Genomic DNA, 19,757 nt, shown 5'->3' with positions numbered 1-19,757 from the left:
ACAAGAAATCTAAAAATTCTATAAGGACAGCCTTGCATCTCTTTAGGCCATCATCTACAACTCAAGCTGGCTCAAGCTGCAGAGCACCACCAGACCCCAGAAGTGCTCTCTGAATGCACCTCTTCTTTCTTTCTGCAGTTCAACTAAATCTTCAACATCTCCATCTCCCATTAGCAGAAGATGTGTTAATGGACTAAACAAGAACGTACAGCAGCAGCTTGCAAATTTAAGCCTGAACAACTCTGATAATGACACAAGGCCCCCTTTCTTTTGTTAGACATGTAAGTTTTATCCTCTTGAATGCAACAATTACTCTTCTGATATTCATTGGAAAATCCCATTAGCACCATCTGATAAATACATTTGTGATGCATGACCCCTATTAGCTTATGTTTGGTGTGTGATCTCTAACTTTACTGCCTGATAAATGAAAAAACACTGTCCGCAATTATCTTTCCAGTAAACAAAATATTAATAACTACAGGCCGGGTGTTTAGAATACAATGAACACACAGCTTGTTTGCTTTGAAACAATGAAAAATTGCATGTTCACTGAGCTTTCTAATTTAATTGCATTTAATAAGTTTTACAGAAAGATTATTACATGTATTGTTATGCTTAATAATAATAATAGCAGTGTGCATAATAAAGGGTTTCATGTCACTATGAAAACAATATCATAAATAATGAGAAACCTTATTCATGCATCACAAATGTATTTGCAAGCTGCTGCTGTACGTTCTTGTTTAGTCCATTAACAAATCTTTCACTAATGGGAGATGGAGATGGAGATGTTGAAGATTTAGTTGAACTGCAGTAGTTCTTAGTTGGGCTTCGGTCTCTGACTGGGTTTGATTGAGTAGATCTTAATTTTCTGGATGGTACTGTTAAAGGTCTCCTAAAATATGGTTTTACTTTCTGTAATAAAATTTGAAAAATAGGATGACAAGTTGCTAAAGAAAATTTATTGTTACTATTGGTTACACATGCACCCGGTATACATTTTTGTTTTTCTAACTGCATTTCAAAATAATATTGCTTGGATGCTAAAAATGTGAAAACAAAAATGTCTGTGCACATAGCAACATGGAAGCTACTGAAAAAGAAAAGTTATACCTCACTTTGAAAACCCATAAAAATGTATACCAATGGGTATGGTCACCTTCCTGGTTGACAAGACATGAAAGGTTTTTCAGAACTGTAATTTAAAGTCAGCAGCACAAGCAAGGTCAAAAGAGCTGCTGCTGCTGCAGGGAAGGTAGATGAATGAGGAGTGCCTATTGTAAATAAAATGAATATCAGGAAAATAAAAAAGTATTTTTAAAATTGAAATTCTACAAGAAACCTAATTGTATATTTACAAATGTTTCATTTATCACATTAAGATGGAAATACATCTAAAATGGACCCTCTTCCCATATAAATATATGCAATATCGACATTCTCCATTGACATTTTCTAAGATGCCATCTCACAAAATGCTTCAGAAAAATTTGTAGCCACATTATATTTGTACACAGACAATGAATACATAAACACTATAATTTATTTTAGTTAATCTGTCAGTAACACTAAAAGATGAATGGATAATTCTATGGATTTTACTATATAGGTAGGTAGGTAGGCAGGTAAGTACAGAATACCTACATAATTCAAAACAAAACCAAAAGTAAGTTATCTTGATTGGCTAGAGATGGAAAACCACAATGACAATGTCAACCAAAGTGTTAAACTTACAGAACATTTCTTCAGAAAATCATGTGGCTTTTCTTTAATGGTGGTCCTTGGAGAAAACTCAATCTTTGGTGCAATTCCCTTAAGAGACAAAAAGCAGACTGATGAAAAAACAAGAGTAAACCAGAGACAGAGGCAGGCCAGGGACACTAGAGATAGGGAACATCAAGGATGTTATTTGTTCCATTTCCACAATGCTCAGTAAAATAACATCTACTTAGGTTAAGTTCAATAAAGCTACTATATATATCTATAAATATATATATATATATATATATATATATATATATATATATATTGTAACAGAAATGCTGGGAAATTGGTTGAAGGGGTGTATGTATCATCCAGATTTCTGTCATACTGTTTTTAAGCAACCAAGTAAATGTACATTTTTTCACGGGTCTGTGGCTAGCTGTAATAGCCGGAAAAAGGACCCGGTTTACAAGAGTGTTGTGATCCGATTCCAGATGGACGGTCCGGGTTTTGCCCAACACCTGAGAGAGGAACAGGTGTTCTCTCTCCTTAAGTAGGGAAGGGATTGTGTGTGTCTCTCTCTCAATCCTGGGGAAAAGAGCAGGCAGTGCAGGCCTGTGAGAGAGCCTGATTCATGTGAGTACGTGCTGTGCCACAAATACTGTTTTCTGTTAGGTGCTGGATGTTAGATCCTCACCTAGTTAGTTAGGAGCTGATTGTTTAGTTAGTGCCGGACAGGCAAGGTTTTATTTTCATTTTTGTTTGTTTTGATTCCTGTCTTCCTGCCAACCAGACAAATAAAACTGGTTGCGGCCAGTTGTACATTACCAACCAACCAGTTTTGTGTTGTTTTGCGTGGACTCCAATATTGATGTGTACCCGTCTACCGCCAGGAGACGACGACCCTGTTACCTCAAACGGTTACAATATATATATATATATATATATATATATATATATATATATATATATAGCAATCTTGAAAAGAACCGCACTCACAGGGCTTGTAAAGATGCAAAAAAGAAAAATTTTATTACGACGTTTCGGCTCTAATACTAGAGCCTTCCTCAGGAATTTTATTACGACGTTTCGGCTCTAATACTAGAGCCTTCCTGAGGAAGGCTCTAGTATTAGAGCCGAAACGTCGTAATAAAATTTTTCTTTTTTGCATCTTTACAAGCCCTGTGAGTGCGGTTCTTTTCAAGATTGCTTTGTACTTACCATTTGTAATCTGCACCCAGGCAGTCGGCCTTGATTGGTTGAGTGCTCCAGCCTGACGAGTTTTATATATATATATATATATATAGATACCTAGATGTTGATCAGGTTTGCCATCTCTGAATATTCCTGTGGCACCTACCCACAATTTGTAAGGGGGTTAAAGGGTTAAACACCGTCACCATGGAAACCCAGCTTGATCCAAGGATTAAAGTCCACACTCTTGATTATAACAAAAACTTGAACTGTTTATTTGGCACACTTTTTCATCAGTTGACTCTTCCACACATCAGGGCATACAGTTATACAATCCAATATTAACCGTCTCCTTTACTGGCTAAACCGACACTCCAGATGTACATAGGTTTTTCCCCGAAACCTTCCGAAGGACATCCCTTTCCAGGGTTACTCACCACCTCCCTGCTTCAGCCGGGCTGACACCACGCCAGTGCACCACGGACCTTTCAGGGTAGGAATTTCTTTGTGACACCTTCCGGTCCTACCAGTCCGGCATACGACCTATGCCCCTCTGGCCTACTCCGGATAGGACTTTTCTTTTCCCCCTCCTTCAGGATGTCCTTTTTCCTATAACTTCCACTTGCACCCTCACTGGCTTAGCCTTGGCACATATGCCACTACCTCCTCGTTGGGGTCTTAACTACCCATGCTAAATAGTCCTGACTATCTGAAATACCTAGTATTTCACACTTGTGCCCTCTCTCTATCTAAATCCAATTGCATGTGTACAACCCTTTGGGTGTGTCTCCCCTTTAAATACTTTCTTCAATTAAACACTACCCTAACACTCACTGTGCATGTGCTATTCTCACTACTGTACATGTGCTTTCCCTCTGTTACCCAGCATGGAACCTTTATCATCCATTTACATGACAACACTGCCATCTTGTGGTACATTTTACACATTACAGTCTTCCAACACATTTAACACTTTCAATCACTTAAACATTACTTTAACATTTTTACAGCACTCACATTCACTTTAAACATACAATACACATTTTCATGCACACAAACCAATCACCTTCTTACACTCGACACTTTTTAAATCAAGCACGTCCTCGTGCACACAACTAATCACACATGAAAATGAAAACAGACACATAAGTTTGCATTTGCTTAAATAACTTGATTTTTTTTTAGTAACAAAACCTTATTACCTTCATAAGGTTAGTAAAATTTTCAATATAAAACTGTAAAACAAGGCACACTTGTAAAACTGAACAATAAGTCCACGGTTAACCCCGACTGGGTAACCATCTTCAACCGAAGGGTATGATGCATCCTCCAACTGGATGCGAAACAAGTTTCAAACATAAAGTCTGAATGAATTACCCCGACTGGGTAATCCTTTGAAATGTTCAAAACCAAATAACAGTCTCGGTCCTCAAATCATCCGAGTGAACCAATTCTTGGTATTGACAAACGATATGTAGTACCTTGGGTGAGGTTTTTCAACAGTACCTCCACCCTCCAAGGGTACATCGACACTGAGGTGCCGCTCGGGAGTGTGCTTGGTCACACTTCGGACATGGTGCCGCATGACAGTGCGCCCTTGCCACCACATGGGAACAGTCTCTTCCAAGAGATCCTTTGCCTTCTTTCGTGTGTCACTGTCGGGGTGCACCAGACTATACTCATCAAGCTTCAGATAAGAGAGGATGTCCTGCCGCACCCACTTTTCTAAATTCTTCTCCACCTCATCAAACACATACTCTGGGGCGTACGGCATGTAAAATCCCCATTTCTTACTAACCTCCAGGTTGATTTTCTTTGAACCCGGGACACAGCCCGAAATTCTTTCTCCTGGGCTTTTCCGGGTAGTACCCAAAATGTACTCTCGTCGTTCACCATTTGGGTATGTGGCGATTGATACGCACTACTGCGGGGTCGAACACCCAATGACATCACACTTACTGGAGGCGAGACTCGCTGCTCCACTTCAGGGACTGCCGCTTTAACCATCTCGGTCACCGCAGGCACCGCCGTCACCGACGCGGCACCTTCTATACTCGCAGCAAGGGGGTCTGCCTCCCACTCCTCCTCCCATGGGGCCCCTTCCGATGCTCCGGTACTGTGCGGATTCAGCCAGGAATCCACTCGCTCAATGGAATCCTGCACCACTGGGGTATTGTGACACTCGGTAGCGTACTGCGACTGCTGTTAGTATGCCACGGCATAACGTTGGTGCGCAATGCTTTGTGCAACATACCTGCTGCCAAGGTGGGGCGTGGGGCAGGCGCTTCCACACTGCCATCCGCCACGATATAGGGCGGTGGAGCCTCGTGGCTTGAATCCGAGCTTAGCGACACAATCACTTCCATCGTGCCTGCGATTTGTGCCGCCTCACCTTCAGGTACTGTGAGACGCCAGGCCTCCCATGCTGTCAGGCGCCGGTCGATGTCCTGCAAGGATTTCGATAACTGGTTTTTGAGATAAACCGGGCCAGTAAAATAATCCCGGGTACAGACCGAACAATGTCCAGCCGCCCGCACATCCGACCACTGGGCCTCATCGCCGCAGCTCCCACACATGGGAACCATCACGATTGCTCCGTTGCGGCCAACTTTTTGGGCAAAGACTCCAGTCCACATAAACCGACGGCCGGTGTCGGCCAGCTGTTTATCCGACATCTTGGTTGCGGAGGTACTCTGCATAGTAACAGGTGCGTCTACTCCTTCCAATCTCTCGGCACCACAGCACTGCGCCACTCCGCATGGTCTGTAGACTTTTAAGATGGCCACACTACTGTTTCCTGTTCCTGTGGCGCGAAAAGGGATCCCAGGCTGCTTGCCCACTTCCTGCCTGGTAAGTACTGTTACTTGGTATATGCTCTTCCGGTCACATCAATTGTAGCCAGCCAAATCAGGGAACAGTGCAATACACAGTCTCAAAACATACATCCAGGTATTCACAGGGGTTTCCCAAAGCACATACTCTTCCTTATCCTGTTCACAGCGCCAAATTATGTAAGGGGGTTAAAGGGTTAAACACCGTCACCATGGAACCCCAGCTTGATCCAAGGATTAAAGTCCACACTCTTGATTATAACAAAAACTTGAACTGTTTATTTGGCACACTTTTTCATCAGTTGACTCTTCCACACATCAGGGCATACAGTTATACAATCCAATATTAACCGTCTCCTTTACTGGCTAAACCGACACTCCAGATGTACATAGGTTTTTCCCCGAAACCTTCCGAAGGACATCCCTTTCCAGGGTTACTCACCACCTCCCTGCTTCAGCCGGGCTGACACCACGCCAGTACACCACGGACCTTTCAGGGTAGGAATTTCTTTGTGACACCTTCCGGTCCTACCAGTCCGGCATACGACCTATGCCCCTCTGGCCTACTCCGGATAGGACTTTTCTTTTCCCCCTCCTTCAGGATGTCCTTTTTCCTATAACTTCCACTTGCACCCTCACTGGCTTAGCCTTGGCACATATGCCACTACCTCCTCGTTGGGGTCTTAACTACCCATGCTAAATAGTCCTGACTATCTGAAATACCTAGTATTTCACACTTGTGCCCTCTCTCTATCTAAATCCAATTGCATGTGTACAACCCTTTGGGTGTGTCTCCCCTTTAAATACTTTCTTCAATTAAACACTACCCTAACACTCACTGTGCATGTGCTATTCTCACTACTGTACATGTGCTTTCCCTCTGTTACCCAGCATGGAACCTTTATCATCCATTTACATGACAACACTGCCATCTTGTGGTACATTTTACACATTACAGTCTTCCAACACATTTAACACTTTCAATCACTTAAACATTACTTTAACATTTTTACAGCACTCACATTCACTTTAAACATACAATACACATTTTCATGCACACAAACCAATCACCTTCTTACAAATTTACACCTACTGTGCTTCTAATGAATACTGGTTTATGACAGATTGAACATGCAACATTTCAATATGGCTAAAAATATGGCTCTTGGCATTAAGATCTTTTTAAAATGGAGTTTCCTAGACTTCAGTTATATGTGAGGGGTACAATAAAATGATCTATAAATAATATTATAACAGCAAGGTATACCATAGAAATCAATGCAAATCTTGCATCAATTGTAATTACTAAATCTGAACACCCTTTTATGAGCTCTATAGTTTTCACTGTTGAAGATTCATGAATGATAGATTTTGAATGATAGATTCAATTGTGCAAGTGTTCACCATAAAATTGGCTGTAGGGAAAAGCAAAATATAGCTAAGAGGGTTTAATTTATTGATAAAGCACTAAAACAAGTTTTCCACAACCATCTGGAAATGACGAATTTCTGAAAATCAGGCAGATTTGAAATAACTTGTAAGCATTAATGTGATATGAATGTGCACCAAAAGGATAATGAGTATAACCCAAGAGCAGAGTGATCAGTGAGTATAAATGTAGGATAGCAGTGGCAAGAAGCCATTAGATGCAAATACATTTTCAGGAAACTGTCAGCTGAAAATGGTTCAGGCTAACTATAAGCTGAATTTAAAAACTTGATTCGAGATTTTTTCTCCAAAAAAAACTTGAATGTCAGTGAGGCTGTAAACATCACCAAATTGATCCCCGGACCCCTCTAATTGACTTATACAGTAATTCAGCAGGTTTTAGGTGGCTAATAGTCTAATTAGAGTTCTTAAAGGGCCAGAGTATGATAAATCTCAAAATACAAATTCAAATTAAAACTCAAATCATGTTTGAATAATTCACAACTTGAATTTGAGAGTTTTGACCAAAAAAAAAAAATCGAAAATTCAAATTTTCACTTAGACCCTTAGTAAATCTGCCCTGTAAGGTAAATTCCAGTGCCCCCAATAAACAGCAGTGAAATTACTAGTTATTGGGCCCCACAGCAATATCATTTTGCCCCTTAACTTTGTGAACAAGACATTTTTCCATGAACATATATTGCAGCTACTTATCAGTTTCGCCGTGCCCCCTGTAGTCCATGGGGCCTCCAGCAGTTGCAGGGTCTGCTTCCTCTGTCCTAGCAAAATCTACCTAACTGCAAAAAATTGGAGCTTTTGGGCTAGGAGCAGTACTGTAACTAGAGGGGGGCGGGCCCTGGTGCGCGACGCGCAGCCGGGCCCCGCCCCCCTCCGTATGGCCTGAATTGCAGGGATTTTAGTGGCGCGCAGCGCTGCCGGGGGGCCCTGGCCCGCTCGCACCCCCTGCTCCCCCGGTAGTTCCGCCACTGGCTAGGAGTTGTTGGATGATTGTCAAAGTGTCTGAGGGACTAATGTGGGCCAAAATTATTGCCTTACAGAGTGGCTCAACTAAGATTTGTTCTGACCCTGTGCATCTGAAAACAGGGGTAAGGAACACCTGCTTCACCCAACACTAACCTAATGACAAACGACAATGTAAATGATCCTAGATAAACTATATAAAATCTGTCACTTTAATAGGATTTCATAAATAAAATGTCAGTTTTGGTACATAAAGGATATTCACAGGGAATCCTTGGACTGTTTTCATCAGCACTTTCCGATATACTCCAGGGTAAGCCGGAGTCAGTTTGGGCTCAGGAAACAAGAACTGACGAGTGTTCTCTTCAAATACAGCCAGAATGTCTGCTACATAAACACAGAAACAATATATATTATCACAACCACCTCTCTGCACCTTAATAATAAAAAACATACCACTTTTGTAAAATCTGTGCAAACCTGTACGAACAAAATACCCAACTGAGAATGATCGAAAGTTATTCTTAAAGGGATGGTTCACCTTTAGAATACCTTTTAGCATGATGTAGTAGAGAGTGATATTCTGAGACAACTGGTTTTCAATTTTTATTTGTGGCTTTTGAGTTATTTATGTTTTTATTCAGCAGCCCTTCAGTTTGCAATTTCAGGAGTCAGGTCGCTAGGGTCCAAATTACACTAGCAACCCTACATTGATTTGAATAAGAGACTGGCATATAATTAGGATAGGCCTGAATAGAAAGATGAGTAAAAAAAAAGTAGTAATAACAATACACGTGTAGCCTTACAGAGTATTTGTTTTTATATGGGGTCAGTGACCCTCATTTGAAAGCAAAGTTAACACTAGACATTCTATAACAGGGATCCCCAACCTTTGGGACCCTTGAGCAACATTAAGAAGTAAAAGGAGTTGGGTAGCAATACTAGCATCAAAAATTGTCTTGGGGAGGCCAAATAAGTGCTGTGATTAGCCATTTGGTAGCCCCTATGTGATTTGACAACCTACATTGAGGCTCTGTTTGGCAGTGGGCCTGGTTTTTAAACAACTAAAACTTGCCTCCAAGCCTAGAATTAAAAAAGAAGCACCTGCTTTGAGGCCACTGGAAGCAACATCCAAGGGGTTGGTGAGCAACATGTTGCTCACAAGCTACTGGTTGGGGATCACTATTCTATAACATACTAACAGTTACCTCAACGGCAAACCACCTCTTTAAGATAAAATAAAGTTGAGCAACTAAAACCAGCAGCTCTCCAGTTTGCAGTTTCAGCAATCTGTTAGCTAGGGTTTAAATAACTCTAATAACCATGTACTGATTTGAATAAGAGGCTGGAATATAAATAGGAGAAGCCTGAATAGAAAGACGAGTAAAGTAGCAAGATTTGTAGCTTTGCCGTGCTTTTGTTTTTTAGATGGGGTCAGTGACTTCCATTTGAAAGCTGGAAAGAGTCAGAAGAAGGCAAATAATTAGAAAACTATAACAAATAAATAATGAAGACCAATTGTAAAGTTCTATAGCATACTAAAAGTTAAAGTTGAACCCTTAAAGCACCAAACTGAACCTTGTCCATTAATTGGCTCATGTGACCTATCATGTATGGTTTTTTGCTTTGTTTGTGTGCACCGTGAATAGTAGGATCCCGGGGGGCCGCCCTTGTTTCTTAAAATGGAATCGCTTTTTATAGTTCAGGGGTATAGTTTTTCTTAAAGAAATAACAAAAAAAAAACAAGGAGTTTTGTGATTAATAGCAAAACCTATTTTCAGCACAAGCCCTATTCATTGAACTCATGATGAACAAGTGGGTGCCCTGCCATTTTAACGGGATCTTCACCGAAATATTTTTTCATATATAAAGATATGTATCACCATTCCATGACAGAATAATGTAAAATGTTCATTGGTTCGTCATTCACTGATATTACATTTTCCAAAGACTTTCAAAACCATTAAAAATTAATGTATGAATTAATGTATATTGTAAAGTTGCTTATAGTTGGGATACCCTTTAATAAAACATATAAATATAATTACACATATAGTACTTTATCCAGATCTATACAAAAAAATCCAACAATAATTTCAATAACACATCATAATGTAAACACTGAAAATTTAGTTCATAAAAAGTAGGGATGCACTGAATATTTTGAACTATTTTGGATTCAGCCAAACCCCTGAATCCTTTGCGAAAGATTTGGCTGAATAACAAACCGAATCCTAATTTCCAAAAATTAGGGGAATTTTTTTTTACTTTCTTGTTGTGTGACAAAAATTCACGCAAATTTGCATATGTAAATTAGGATTTGGATGATTTTATCGGATCAGGGACAAACCTGAAAAAAATTTATCAAAAATCCAAATCGTATTAATTTTTCTGAGTTTTTTGAAGAATCGCTCTAATTTTTCAGATTTTTGCACGAAAAGTCTGAAATAGTCAGATTTTCGGGTAATTCCTGCACAGACCACAGAAACTTCCAATGGGAAGCTCTCCCACTGATTTATATACAACCTCGGGAAGTCTAAGATGCCGGATTTTCAGATTCTGATTTTTTCCATCCTCGGGGTATAATAAATCTCGAAAAATTCGAGTTTACTCCCCACTAAAAATTCAGATTACATTTTTCGGATCAAATTATATGAGTTTTTGGCATCGGAACTTTAATAACCTTCTAACAGTTTTATTAAGTGTTTCAATAGGACAAGTTTATAAAATACATTTTTGGGTATGGCTGTCCTGAAAACCTTAACATTTTCTAATTATATTGTAAATGTGTGTTCGCTCAGTATATTAAAGGGTTTAGTAAAGGGCTTCATGTATCTTTTGGCATGATGTTTTGCTTTTTAAAAATATAACATTTCAAGATTTCAATGAAGGGAGTTGACTGCGCCTTTGCCCATTTGTTCCTTAAAATGAGTTTCTGTATGCCTTTCTAGCAAGTCTTTGTCTACTTAGGGTAATGAACTAGAAGGGAAAATACGCAAAAAACTAGACTGTTTAAATGGATTCCAAAGAGGAACTGGAGTACACTGCCATCTTCTGTTAAAAAATTGCATGTGCAGGAGCAAGAATATTACTTGCAGTACTAAAATAAGAATTAATATTCTTCAAGATTATTTGGATTATTTTGTATTTTCACACATCCCATGCTTTTGTTATTGAAGAGGCAATCTAAAGCAACAATCTGGTGTTCATACTGTGGCTACACATGATCCCTATGGACTGACAAGTTCCAGTGTTTCTTGCTTTAGGATATCCATCTAAAATTCCCAATGGCAATCATATGTAATCTAAATACTCCTTTCTTTTTCAAAAGTTGAAAACTTTGCTTATCAATCTCAGCGGCGTTTCAGCGGTAGGTTCCCTCCTGATGCACCCCCCTCGAGTTTAGGCATGGCTTTTTGCAGCTCCCTAACAAAAAATAACAGCTCCCTGGTAGATATAAGAACAGCACTCAATAGTAAAATCTAGGTCTCACTGCGACACATTCAGTTACATTGCAGTTCCATACTAAAGTGCTGGCTCTTTCGGAAAGCACATGACCAGGTAAAATGATTTGAGATGGCTGCCTAAATAAACTAAAAAATACATTTGCTGGTTCATGAATGAAATTTTATATTGTAGAGTTAATTATTTGCAGTGTAAACAGTGTAATTTAGAAATAAAAATCATGACAGAATCCCTTTAATATATCAAGATATTAGAAGTTATCTTGGAGTTCCTGCAGCTATGGGTCTTTACATGGTCATGGAAGACATCAGTCAGTCCTAATACTCTCATATATTTCATAATTTCCTATATTACTTACAGGATATAACAGATTATTCTCACAAGTCTAATCTTTATACACACAAACTATTAAAAAAATGGAGCTCAGTTACAAGCACATTCAAAGTTAATTACTTATTGGCAAAAGTAACCAATAAGTAATTAACTCTGAACAGTCTACCGCAAGTTAGTTGCTATCTATAAAATTTAGTACAGAGGTTTGTAAATCCAGATCATGAGCTTATGAGCCTGGGGCAGAAGATGAGCTGGCAGATTAGGCAAAATGGCTTCCTCTCCTAAATGTATTCTCTTTGACGGTAAAGACCATAATTTGTCAACTTCAGAAATGCACTTGCAACTTTTAAATTAATTTGTTAAGAACACCTACAGGAGTATTGGGTCAATGAAGTTTATGTGTATATGGTAAAAGATTCTTCCATCTTCTACCTATCCAACACATTTAGTTCAGGGAGTAGGTTGTGTATCTGACTGCGGCTAATCTGCTTCTTGAAGCCTTCGGGTATCTGTAATTATTTCTCACAACTCTTGCCAAGGCCCTGAAAGGATCGCAGCACAGCTTCCAGAAGGAGAGGAACAGAGCTGCAGAAGATCATTTTTTTTGCGCAGGGAAAGATTATACATGTGCAACCTAAGAGGAAGGACGAGCGCCGTGATGCGATAAGGTCCAAAATGCCAGATGCAATAATCTAATTGGGAAATCAACTTCACACAAAGATTATAGACTTCACAGGAGGTATTTAAAAAAAAGTATTCAAGAAGATATTTCAGCAGCACTCCGATTTAGTGAAAAAAATGTAAATTTTATTCGTGCCTCAAGCTAAGCCTAAGGCACGAATAAAATGTCATTTTTTTCACTAAATGGGAGTGCTGCTGAAATATCTTCTTGAATATGGATTAGACCTGGGCAGACAGAGTCACAGTTGGCACCCGACGCTACAAAAAGCGGTGAGAGTGTTTGTGTAGCACTACTTTGTCTTTGTAAAAAAAAAAAAAATAGGTAGAGATCTAGGAGGGGGAAATGTGACAAATCCAATTATAAACTCAGTGAAAAAATACTTTCCTTGTCCTTTAATAGTTTCCTTAGCATGGACAAAGTCTAATCAGAATTTGATAGGAAATGGTTAAAGGGATACAGAACTACTAAGAAATCATTGAAGGTTCAGAACTTCATAACATAAGGTTGCTTTCCGTGCAGATTATAGACACTTCAGACTGTGTGGGTATCTGATTGGACCTGTGTATTGGGCCAAAACATAAGCCTGATCTACTGATATCTGACCAAAGATTTAGCAGAACTTTATTATGCAGGTTTGGAAATTCCATTAGGAAGAAACTGCACCAGGCCATTGATGCAGAACTCTCCTGACTGGTCTTTAAATGAATAAGAGTAGTACCACTGTAAGGCCACTTTCATCCCATTCCCTCATGTGTCATTTAAAGGGCACTACTACTCTTATAAAACCAACTAAACTGTAGTAGATGTTGAATATCTTTTACAAACATTTTTTCTTAAAGTCGTTTGCATGTTTGTTCCCATTTTTACCATAAATGACAAAATTAGCATGCATTGACATCTTCTTACCTGAATGGGTGAGCTGTATTAATTCAAATCGGGTTGTGTGATCTAAAACCGGAAATGAAATATAAATAAACTTTAGCGACTCATGCAAAGCAGTTATATATAAACAATAAAAGCAGCACATACAGTAGACTTCGGACAACCAAAGTGCTTATTCTTATAAGTGCTAATTCTTATATGATTATGGCAGATGCCTGCCATACAGAGCCATAATCCAACATAAGCAAGGTAGTCTAGTCAAAGGATAGCAGGGATCTGTTAGCAAAGAATCAGCAGAAGCAAATAAACTGCCAAGGAGGAAATCCAACTAACGGGCTATTAAAAGGGAAATGGTAAGCAAGTAGAACTAAATAGCATAGTTGCTACAACATTCAAGCTTTATTAAAGCCCATTTATTGTATACAACTAAATGGTTGCAATGTGGAACTGCACTTGTGAAATTAAGCAACTAAATCACTAATTAAGCCCTGAGAGTATTATTCTACTTACTAAAAATGAAAGGCTAGCATGTATTTTAGAAAGAAACAGCTCCAATGCAAAGGGCATTACAAAAGACGTAGCAAACTCAAAGGAAACTCATTCCACATAGGATCCACAACCTTGTGAAATACCTAGAATAGTACAAAGAATGAAATATGTCATTAAGAAAAATGCTACAATAATTTTATATTTCAGTTGATATCAGTTAAACATCTGTAGCACATACATAATAGCTAATTACTCTGTGTCAAACTGAGGCAGCATTGGCTCGCCAGAAAAACAAGTGACAAATGACCATAAATCACATGCATGGAGTTCAAAAGTTAACTTTTGTATGTGTTAATTAACATCTTTACATACTTAACTTTAGTATGTTATAGAATGGACTATTCTAAGCAATGTTTCCACTGGGCTTTTTTTAGTTTTGAAATTGCCTTCTTCTTCTTTCCAGCTTTCAAATAGGGATGCACTGATTCCAATTGTATTTTGCTGTTACTTTTTATATTTCTATACAAGCTCTCTCCTCACCATACTTCAGTCTCTCTTTCAAACCGCTGTTTTGTTGCAAGGTTAGATTGGTCCCTAGCAACTGGATACCTGATATAATGTCAAACTAGAGAGCTGCTGAGCAAAAAAAGTTAAATAACTAAAAGAAACCACAAAAAAAAAAAAAGTATTACGGTCTACATTATACCAAAGGTTTAAAGATGAACTATACCTTAAATGCCATAGGAACTGAATTAAGTAAATCAAAACTCTAGGCAGCCAAATTAGGAAACAGGAAAATGTATGTGTATTAAAATGTATCAGGTCTACAAGTAATGATTTCAATGTACCCATAAATATATTCAAGTGGAGCAAATGCAGTGCCCCTAGTAGTTTGTCAAGAGAATGAATGCAAAGCACATACTGGTGTGCCAGCAGAACAAGAGCAGTGATGACCCCTTCATTAAACTGCACAGCGCCTAGCATTAAATAACACAGTGACCACAAGTATTAAAGGAACAGTTCAGTGTAAAAATAAAAACTGGATAAATAGATAGGCTGTGCAAAAATATGTTTCTAATATAGTTAGTTAGCCAAAAAAGTAATGTATGAAGGCTGGAGTGGCTGGATGTCTAATATAACAGCCAGAACACTACTTTCTGCTTTTCAGCTCTCTAACTCTGAGTTAGTCAGTGACTATAAGGGGGGGGGCACATGGGACATAACTGTTGTGTGAGTTTTGCAGCTCAGATTCAAAAGCAACAGTTATGAACCATGTGCCCCCCCCAACCCTATGATTGGTTACTGCCTGGTAAAGAATCAGTGGAAACCAAGAGAGCTGCAAAGCAGGAAGTAGTGTTCTGGCTATTATGTTAGACATCCAGTCACTCCAGTCTTTACAGATTTTTGGCTAACTACTATATTAAAATTTTTTTAGATTTTGCATAGCCTATCTATTTATACAGGTTTTATTTTTACACTGAACAATTCCTTTAAATGGCATGGTGCCCCTCAGCATTAAATGACACAATATTAGTGGAGAAATTCACCAACTGATGAACATATTCCAATTTTAAGTGTTCCCTTTTTTCACACTGTTTTTGTGGTCCCACCAATATATAATGTATCGCATTTTCCTGACTTTGCAAAAAACATAGAATGGGGATTCTACTGTAGTTAAAAAAAACACAAAAATAAAAAGGAAGTGCAAATGTAAACTGTTTAAGAATATTAATATCTACATCATACTAAAAGTTAATTTAAAGGTGAACTGCCTCCTTCAAATGGCACAGTGACCCACACACGGGTGATTCGGCTGCTGTCTACCTCTCCTGCTCTACACTTAAAACATCAGCGATGGAGTGGGTGAAAGGGGGGCTGCATCACCAGTGCAATGAGCCGAGCAGCATTCTCTGCACCAGCAAGCTGAATTTCTAGTTTAAAGACTGGAAATTTGTCTCTTAAAGTTACAAGAGGTGGCTTTTTGCCACTCCTTTAAAGGAAAACTTTACCCCCCAAAATGAATATTTAAGCAACAGATTATATATCTGTATATATCAAATTAAGTGGCATATTAAAGAATCTTATCAAACTGGTATATATATATATATGTAAGTAAATATTGCCCTTTTACATCTCTTGCCTTGAACCACCATTTTGTGATGGTCTGTGTGCTGTCACAGAGATCACCTGACCAGAAATACTACAACTCTAACTGTAACAGGAAGATGTGTGGAAGCATTGACAGTACTTTGTCTGTTAATTGGCTCATGTGACCTAACGTATGGTTTGTTTGTATGCACCGTAAATTGTAGGATCCCAGGGGGCGGCCCTTATTTTTTAAAATGGCAATTTTCTATTTAGGATTACCCAATGGCACATACTACTAATAAAGTATATTATTAAAATGGTTTATTTACATGAAGCATATATACATGAGCTGTTTTATTCCACATCTTTGTATAGAGACCTACATTGTTTGGGGGGTATAGTTTTCCTTTAACTGGCAGCTCGCTGCTGTCTGAGGCAAGGTTCTTTCCTTGCTTCATGGTAGGAGCGTCCCTGCCCACACATTCTATTGTACAGTATTATTAACACGGTAACTTTCAGCATTCTTTTTCCACATTACTTACCAATGTTTTATTCTGAAACCCACGATCCAGCTTGTTTTATTTTGTTGTGCATAACTTTGCTATTTGTCTCTGCTCTACTTACTTTTCACTTTGCACCAACTTTTATTTTGTTTTGTGTTCACACCTTCCCCCTTAACCAATTTCTCTTATACTCCTGTCACATCTTCTTCACTCTCTTCTTGTTTTATGTCCCTGTTTTGCTTTCTCTCTGTTTAGTTATGTTTTTCTTCTGATCCTTCTTATTGCATCCATGTGATAGATACTGTGCTTAGAATCAATTTGCCTCCTTCACAATCCGGTAAGAAGCGGCTATTCCCGCTGCTTGTTTGTGCAGGATAAGACCAGTTTCCAAGTTCAGTAGCAAAGCTAGATTCAAACTGCCAGTTAGACAGGTCCACTGGGGTAACCCACTGTATTCCCAGCAAGTAATTCTGACACTGTATGGGCTGCCTATGCATTAGAAAAGGAGCTGTATAGTGTGTTGATATATGTTTGAGCTGAGATGTTATACTTTATATAGCAAAACCTTTTACAGAGTCCTTATACTAGTTCCAGAATCTTTTGATGTAACAAACAATATATAGAAAAATATTCTCACCTTTTCAAATCTAATTTTCTCATGAAACAACAGAGGAAATACTGTCTGCTTGTGCTGACCCAGTATTGAAATATTAAGGAAATATCATCTTTCGCTGGCAAGAATACACCTGGGCAAGTGACCTGAGTGGAAATAATATGAAAATCACTGACTGATTCTAAATTCCAGGAACGACTATTTAAGGGATTCTGTCACTGGAAAATATTTTTTTTCCAAACCACATCAGGTAATAGTGCTGCTACAGTAGAATTCTGCACTGAAATCTGTTTTTCAAAAGAGCAAAAAAAATTGTGATATTTAATTTTGAAATCTGACATGAAGCTAGTTAGTTTCCCAGGTGCCCTTAGCTATATGATGTGTGTTCTGATAAACTTCAGTCACTCTTTACTACAACAGGATAACAGCTCCCTGACACCTGTTTCACTAAAAATGCTCCCAAGCCTAACCGGGCGGTATAAGATTAGCAGTCAACAGTGAAACACCCAAGTCCCACCGTGACTCCTTCAGTTACTATACATGGAGTAGGCAAAACATTAACTTATTTGAAAACAATTCCATTATGAAGTGCTGGCTCCTTCTGAAAGCATAGGATCAGCATAGGATCGGGCGCAATGACCTGAGATAGCTGGTTACAGCTAAAAAATACAGTTGTTGGCTCAGAAATAAAATGTTATATGGAAGAGTAAATTATCTTCAATGTTAACAGTGCAATGAAGAAATAAAAAGTACAACATCGAAAAAATTACAGAAACCCTTTAATTACATATTGAAATATATAAAATAGGGCTGATTTACAAATATAAAGCTACATAGAACCTTAACCATGAACCCAGCAACCAACCAAGTACTTGCTGATATGTCTTGTGACAGTCAGATAGTGAGTTGTATGCACAGAAGAGAGTTTTACTGCATTCAATCCAAGTGGCCCTTACCTAATACAGTGCAGGGTTTCAACAAAAGGAATACACTTACTTGTATCAGACTGTTACTGTGTTCAGATTAACATTGGGACACGAAGCAGCCTAAATGCACGTGTACACATGTACACCATGGGGCAGATTTATCAAGGGTCGAATTTCGAAGTAAAAAATACTTTGAAATTCGACCATCGAATTAAAATACTTCGACTTCGAACATCGAAGTCGAAGGATTTTTCACCGAACTTCGAATATCGAAGTCGAAGGATTTTTTACCGAATTTGGCCATCGAAGGATCGAAGTAAAATCGAACAATCGAACTATTAAATCCTTTGAAACGAATGATTGGAACGATTTTATCATACGATCGTATAATTTTTACTTCGACTTCCAAAACTAGGCTAACATAGCACTTCAGGTTTAATTTGACAAAGTATTGAAGTCGAAGTTTTTTTAAAGAGACAGTACTTTGATTATTGAATATTCAAATAATTTTTACTTCAAATCGAATTTGAAGTAAATTCGAAGTCGTAGTATCCTATTACTTCGAATTTCGAATTTTTTTACTTCGAAAATTCCCTCAAATTCACTTCGACCCTTGATAAATCTGCCACCATGTGTACATGACCAAAAGTAAATGTGTCTTGTTATGGTTTACTGCCTTTCAGTACTGCAAACAGGAACAATTTGTCTTCATTCATACATAAGTGCTGAATATAATTTATACAGTTTGTGCGGATCTAATCAGTTGAACAAGCCCTAAACTTGTGACCTGTAACCCGCATTTTACCCAGTTCTCTCAAAAAGTTGATGGGAAATGTGGAAAAGAAGAGTGAAAAGCCTGTTATGCAACCCATTTCCTAACCACTAGACTACACCCCATCCTGCCTCTATATTTACCTACCCATAACTCACCCAACTCTAATAATAATAATTAGGGATGCACCGAATCCAGGATTTGGTTCGGGATTCGGCCTTTTTCAGCAGGATTCAGATTCGGCCGAATCCTTCCGCCTCGGCCGAACCGAATCCAAATCCTAATTTGCATATGCAAATTAGGGGTGGGGAGGGAAACTGTGTGACTTTTTGTCACCAAACTAGGAAGTAAAAATGTTCTCGCCTTCCCACCCCTAGGGTTCGGTATTCGGCTGAATCTTTCATGAATCTTTCGGCCGAATCCAAAATAGTGTATTCAGTGCATCCCTAAAAATTATATTATTTATCAACTACATTCTCAGTATCCCTACCGCATGAATCTGAAGCTTAATCAAAATTTTTAACGGCATGTGGCTTGTTTGTCGTAAAGCTGAACAGAAGAAATAACCAGGAAGATCCTAAGACTTTTTGACTCAAATTTTATCTAAACAAGGAAGGTGTGCATGCATATAAGATCAGCACACCATCACCTAAAAGCAGAATTGTTTTATTTCCAGACAATGCACAGTGCTGATTGTGTGCTGATCTTCTTGCAGGTATCTTTCCATTTTTTAATTAAAAAATATGCACAAATATAATACAGGTATGGGACCTGTTATCCAGAATGCTTAGGACCTAGGGCTTTCCAGATAACAGATCTTTCCATAATTTGGATCTTCATACCTAAAATCTACTAGAAGTCAT

At 38.5% G+C, this 19,757-nt stretch overlaps 1 protein-coding gene across 1 annotated transcript; it reads right to left on the bottom strand.

Moving 5' to 3' along the window:
* Positions 1-696: 696 nt before the first annotated feature.
* On the bottom strand, positions 697-19,423 carry LOC121398961 (spermatogenesis associated 6-like protein). Its single transcript, XM_041578630.1, has 6 exons — positions 19,385-19,423; positions 14,090-14,135; positions 13,528-13,569; positions 8,407-8,528; positions 1,738-1,815; positions 697-918 (listed from the first exon to the last, which is right to left on the bottom strand). Exons 1-6 carry the CDS (start codon positions 19,421-19,423, stop codon positions 697-699), a joined length of 549 nt encoding a protein of 182 aa, XP_041434564.1.
* Between the last annotated feature and the right edge of the window lie 334 nt (positions 19,424-19,757).

The sequence above is a fragment of the Xenopus laevis genome, chromosome 1S, assembly GCF_017654675.1.
Source record: "Xenopus laevis strain J_2021 chromosome 1S, Xenopus_laevis_v10.1, whole genome shotgun sequence".
Classification (NCBI taxonomy): domain Eukaryota; kingdom Metazoa; phylum Chordata; class Amphibia; order Anura; family Pipidae; genus Xenopus; species Xenopus laevis.
Note: the sequence above shows the minus strand (reverse complement) of the source record. Positions and strands in the feature narration are given on the sequence as shown.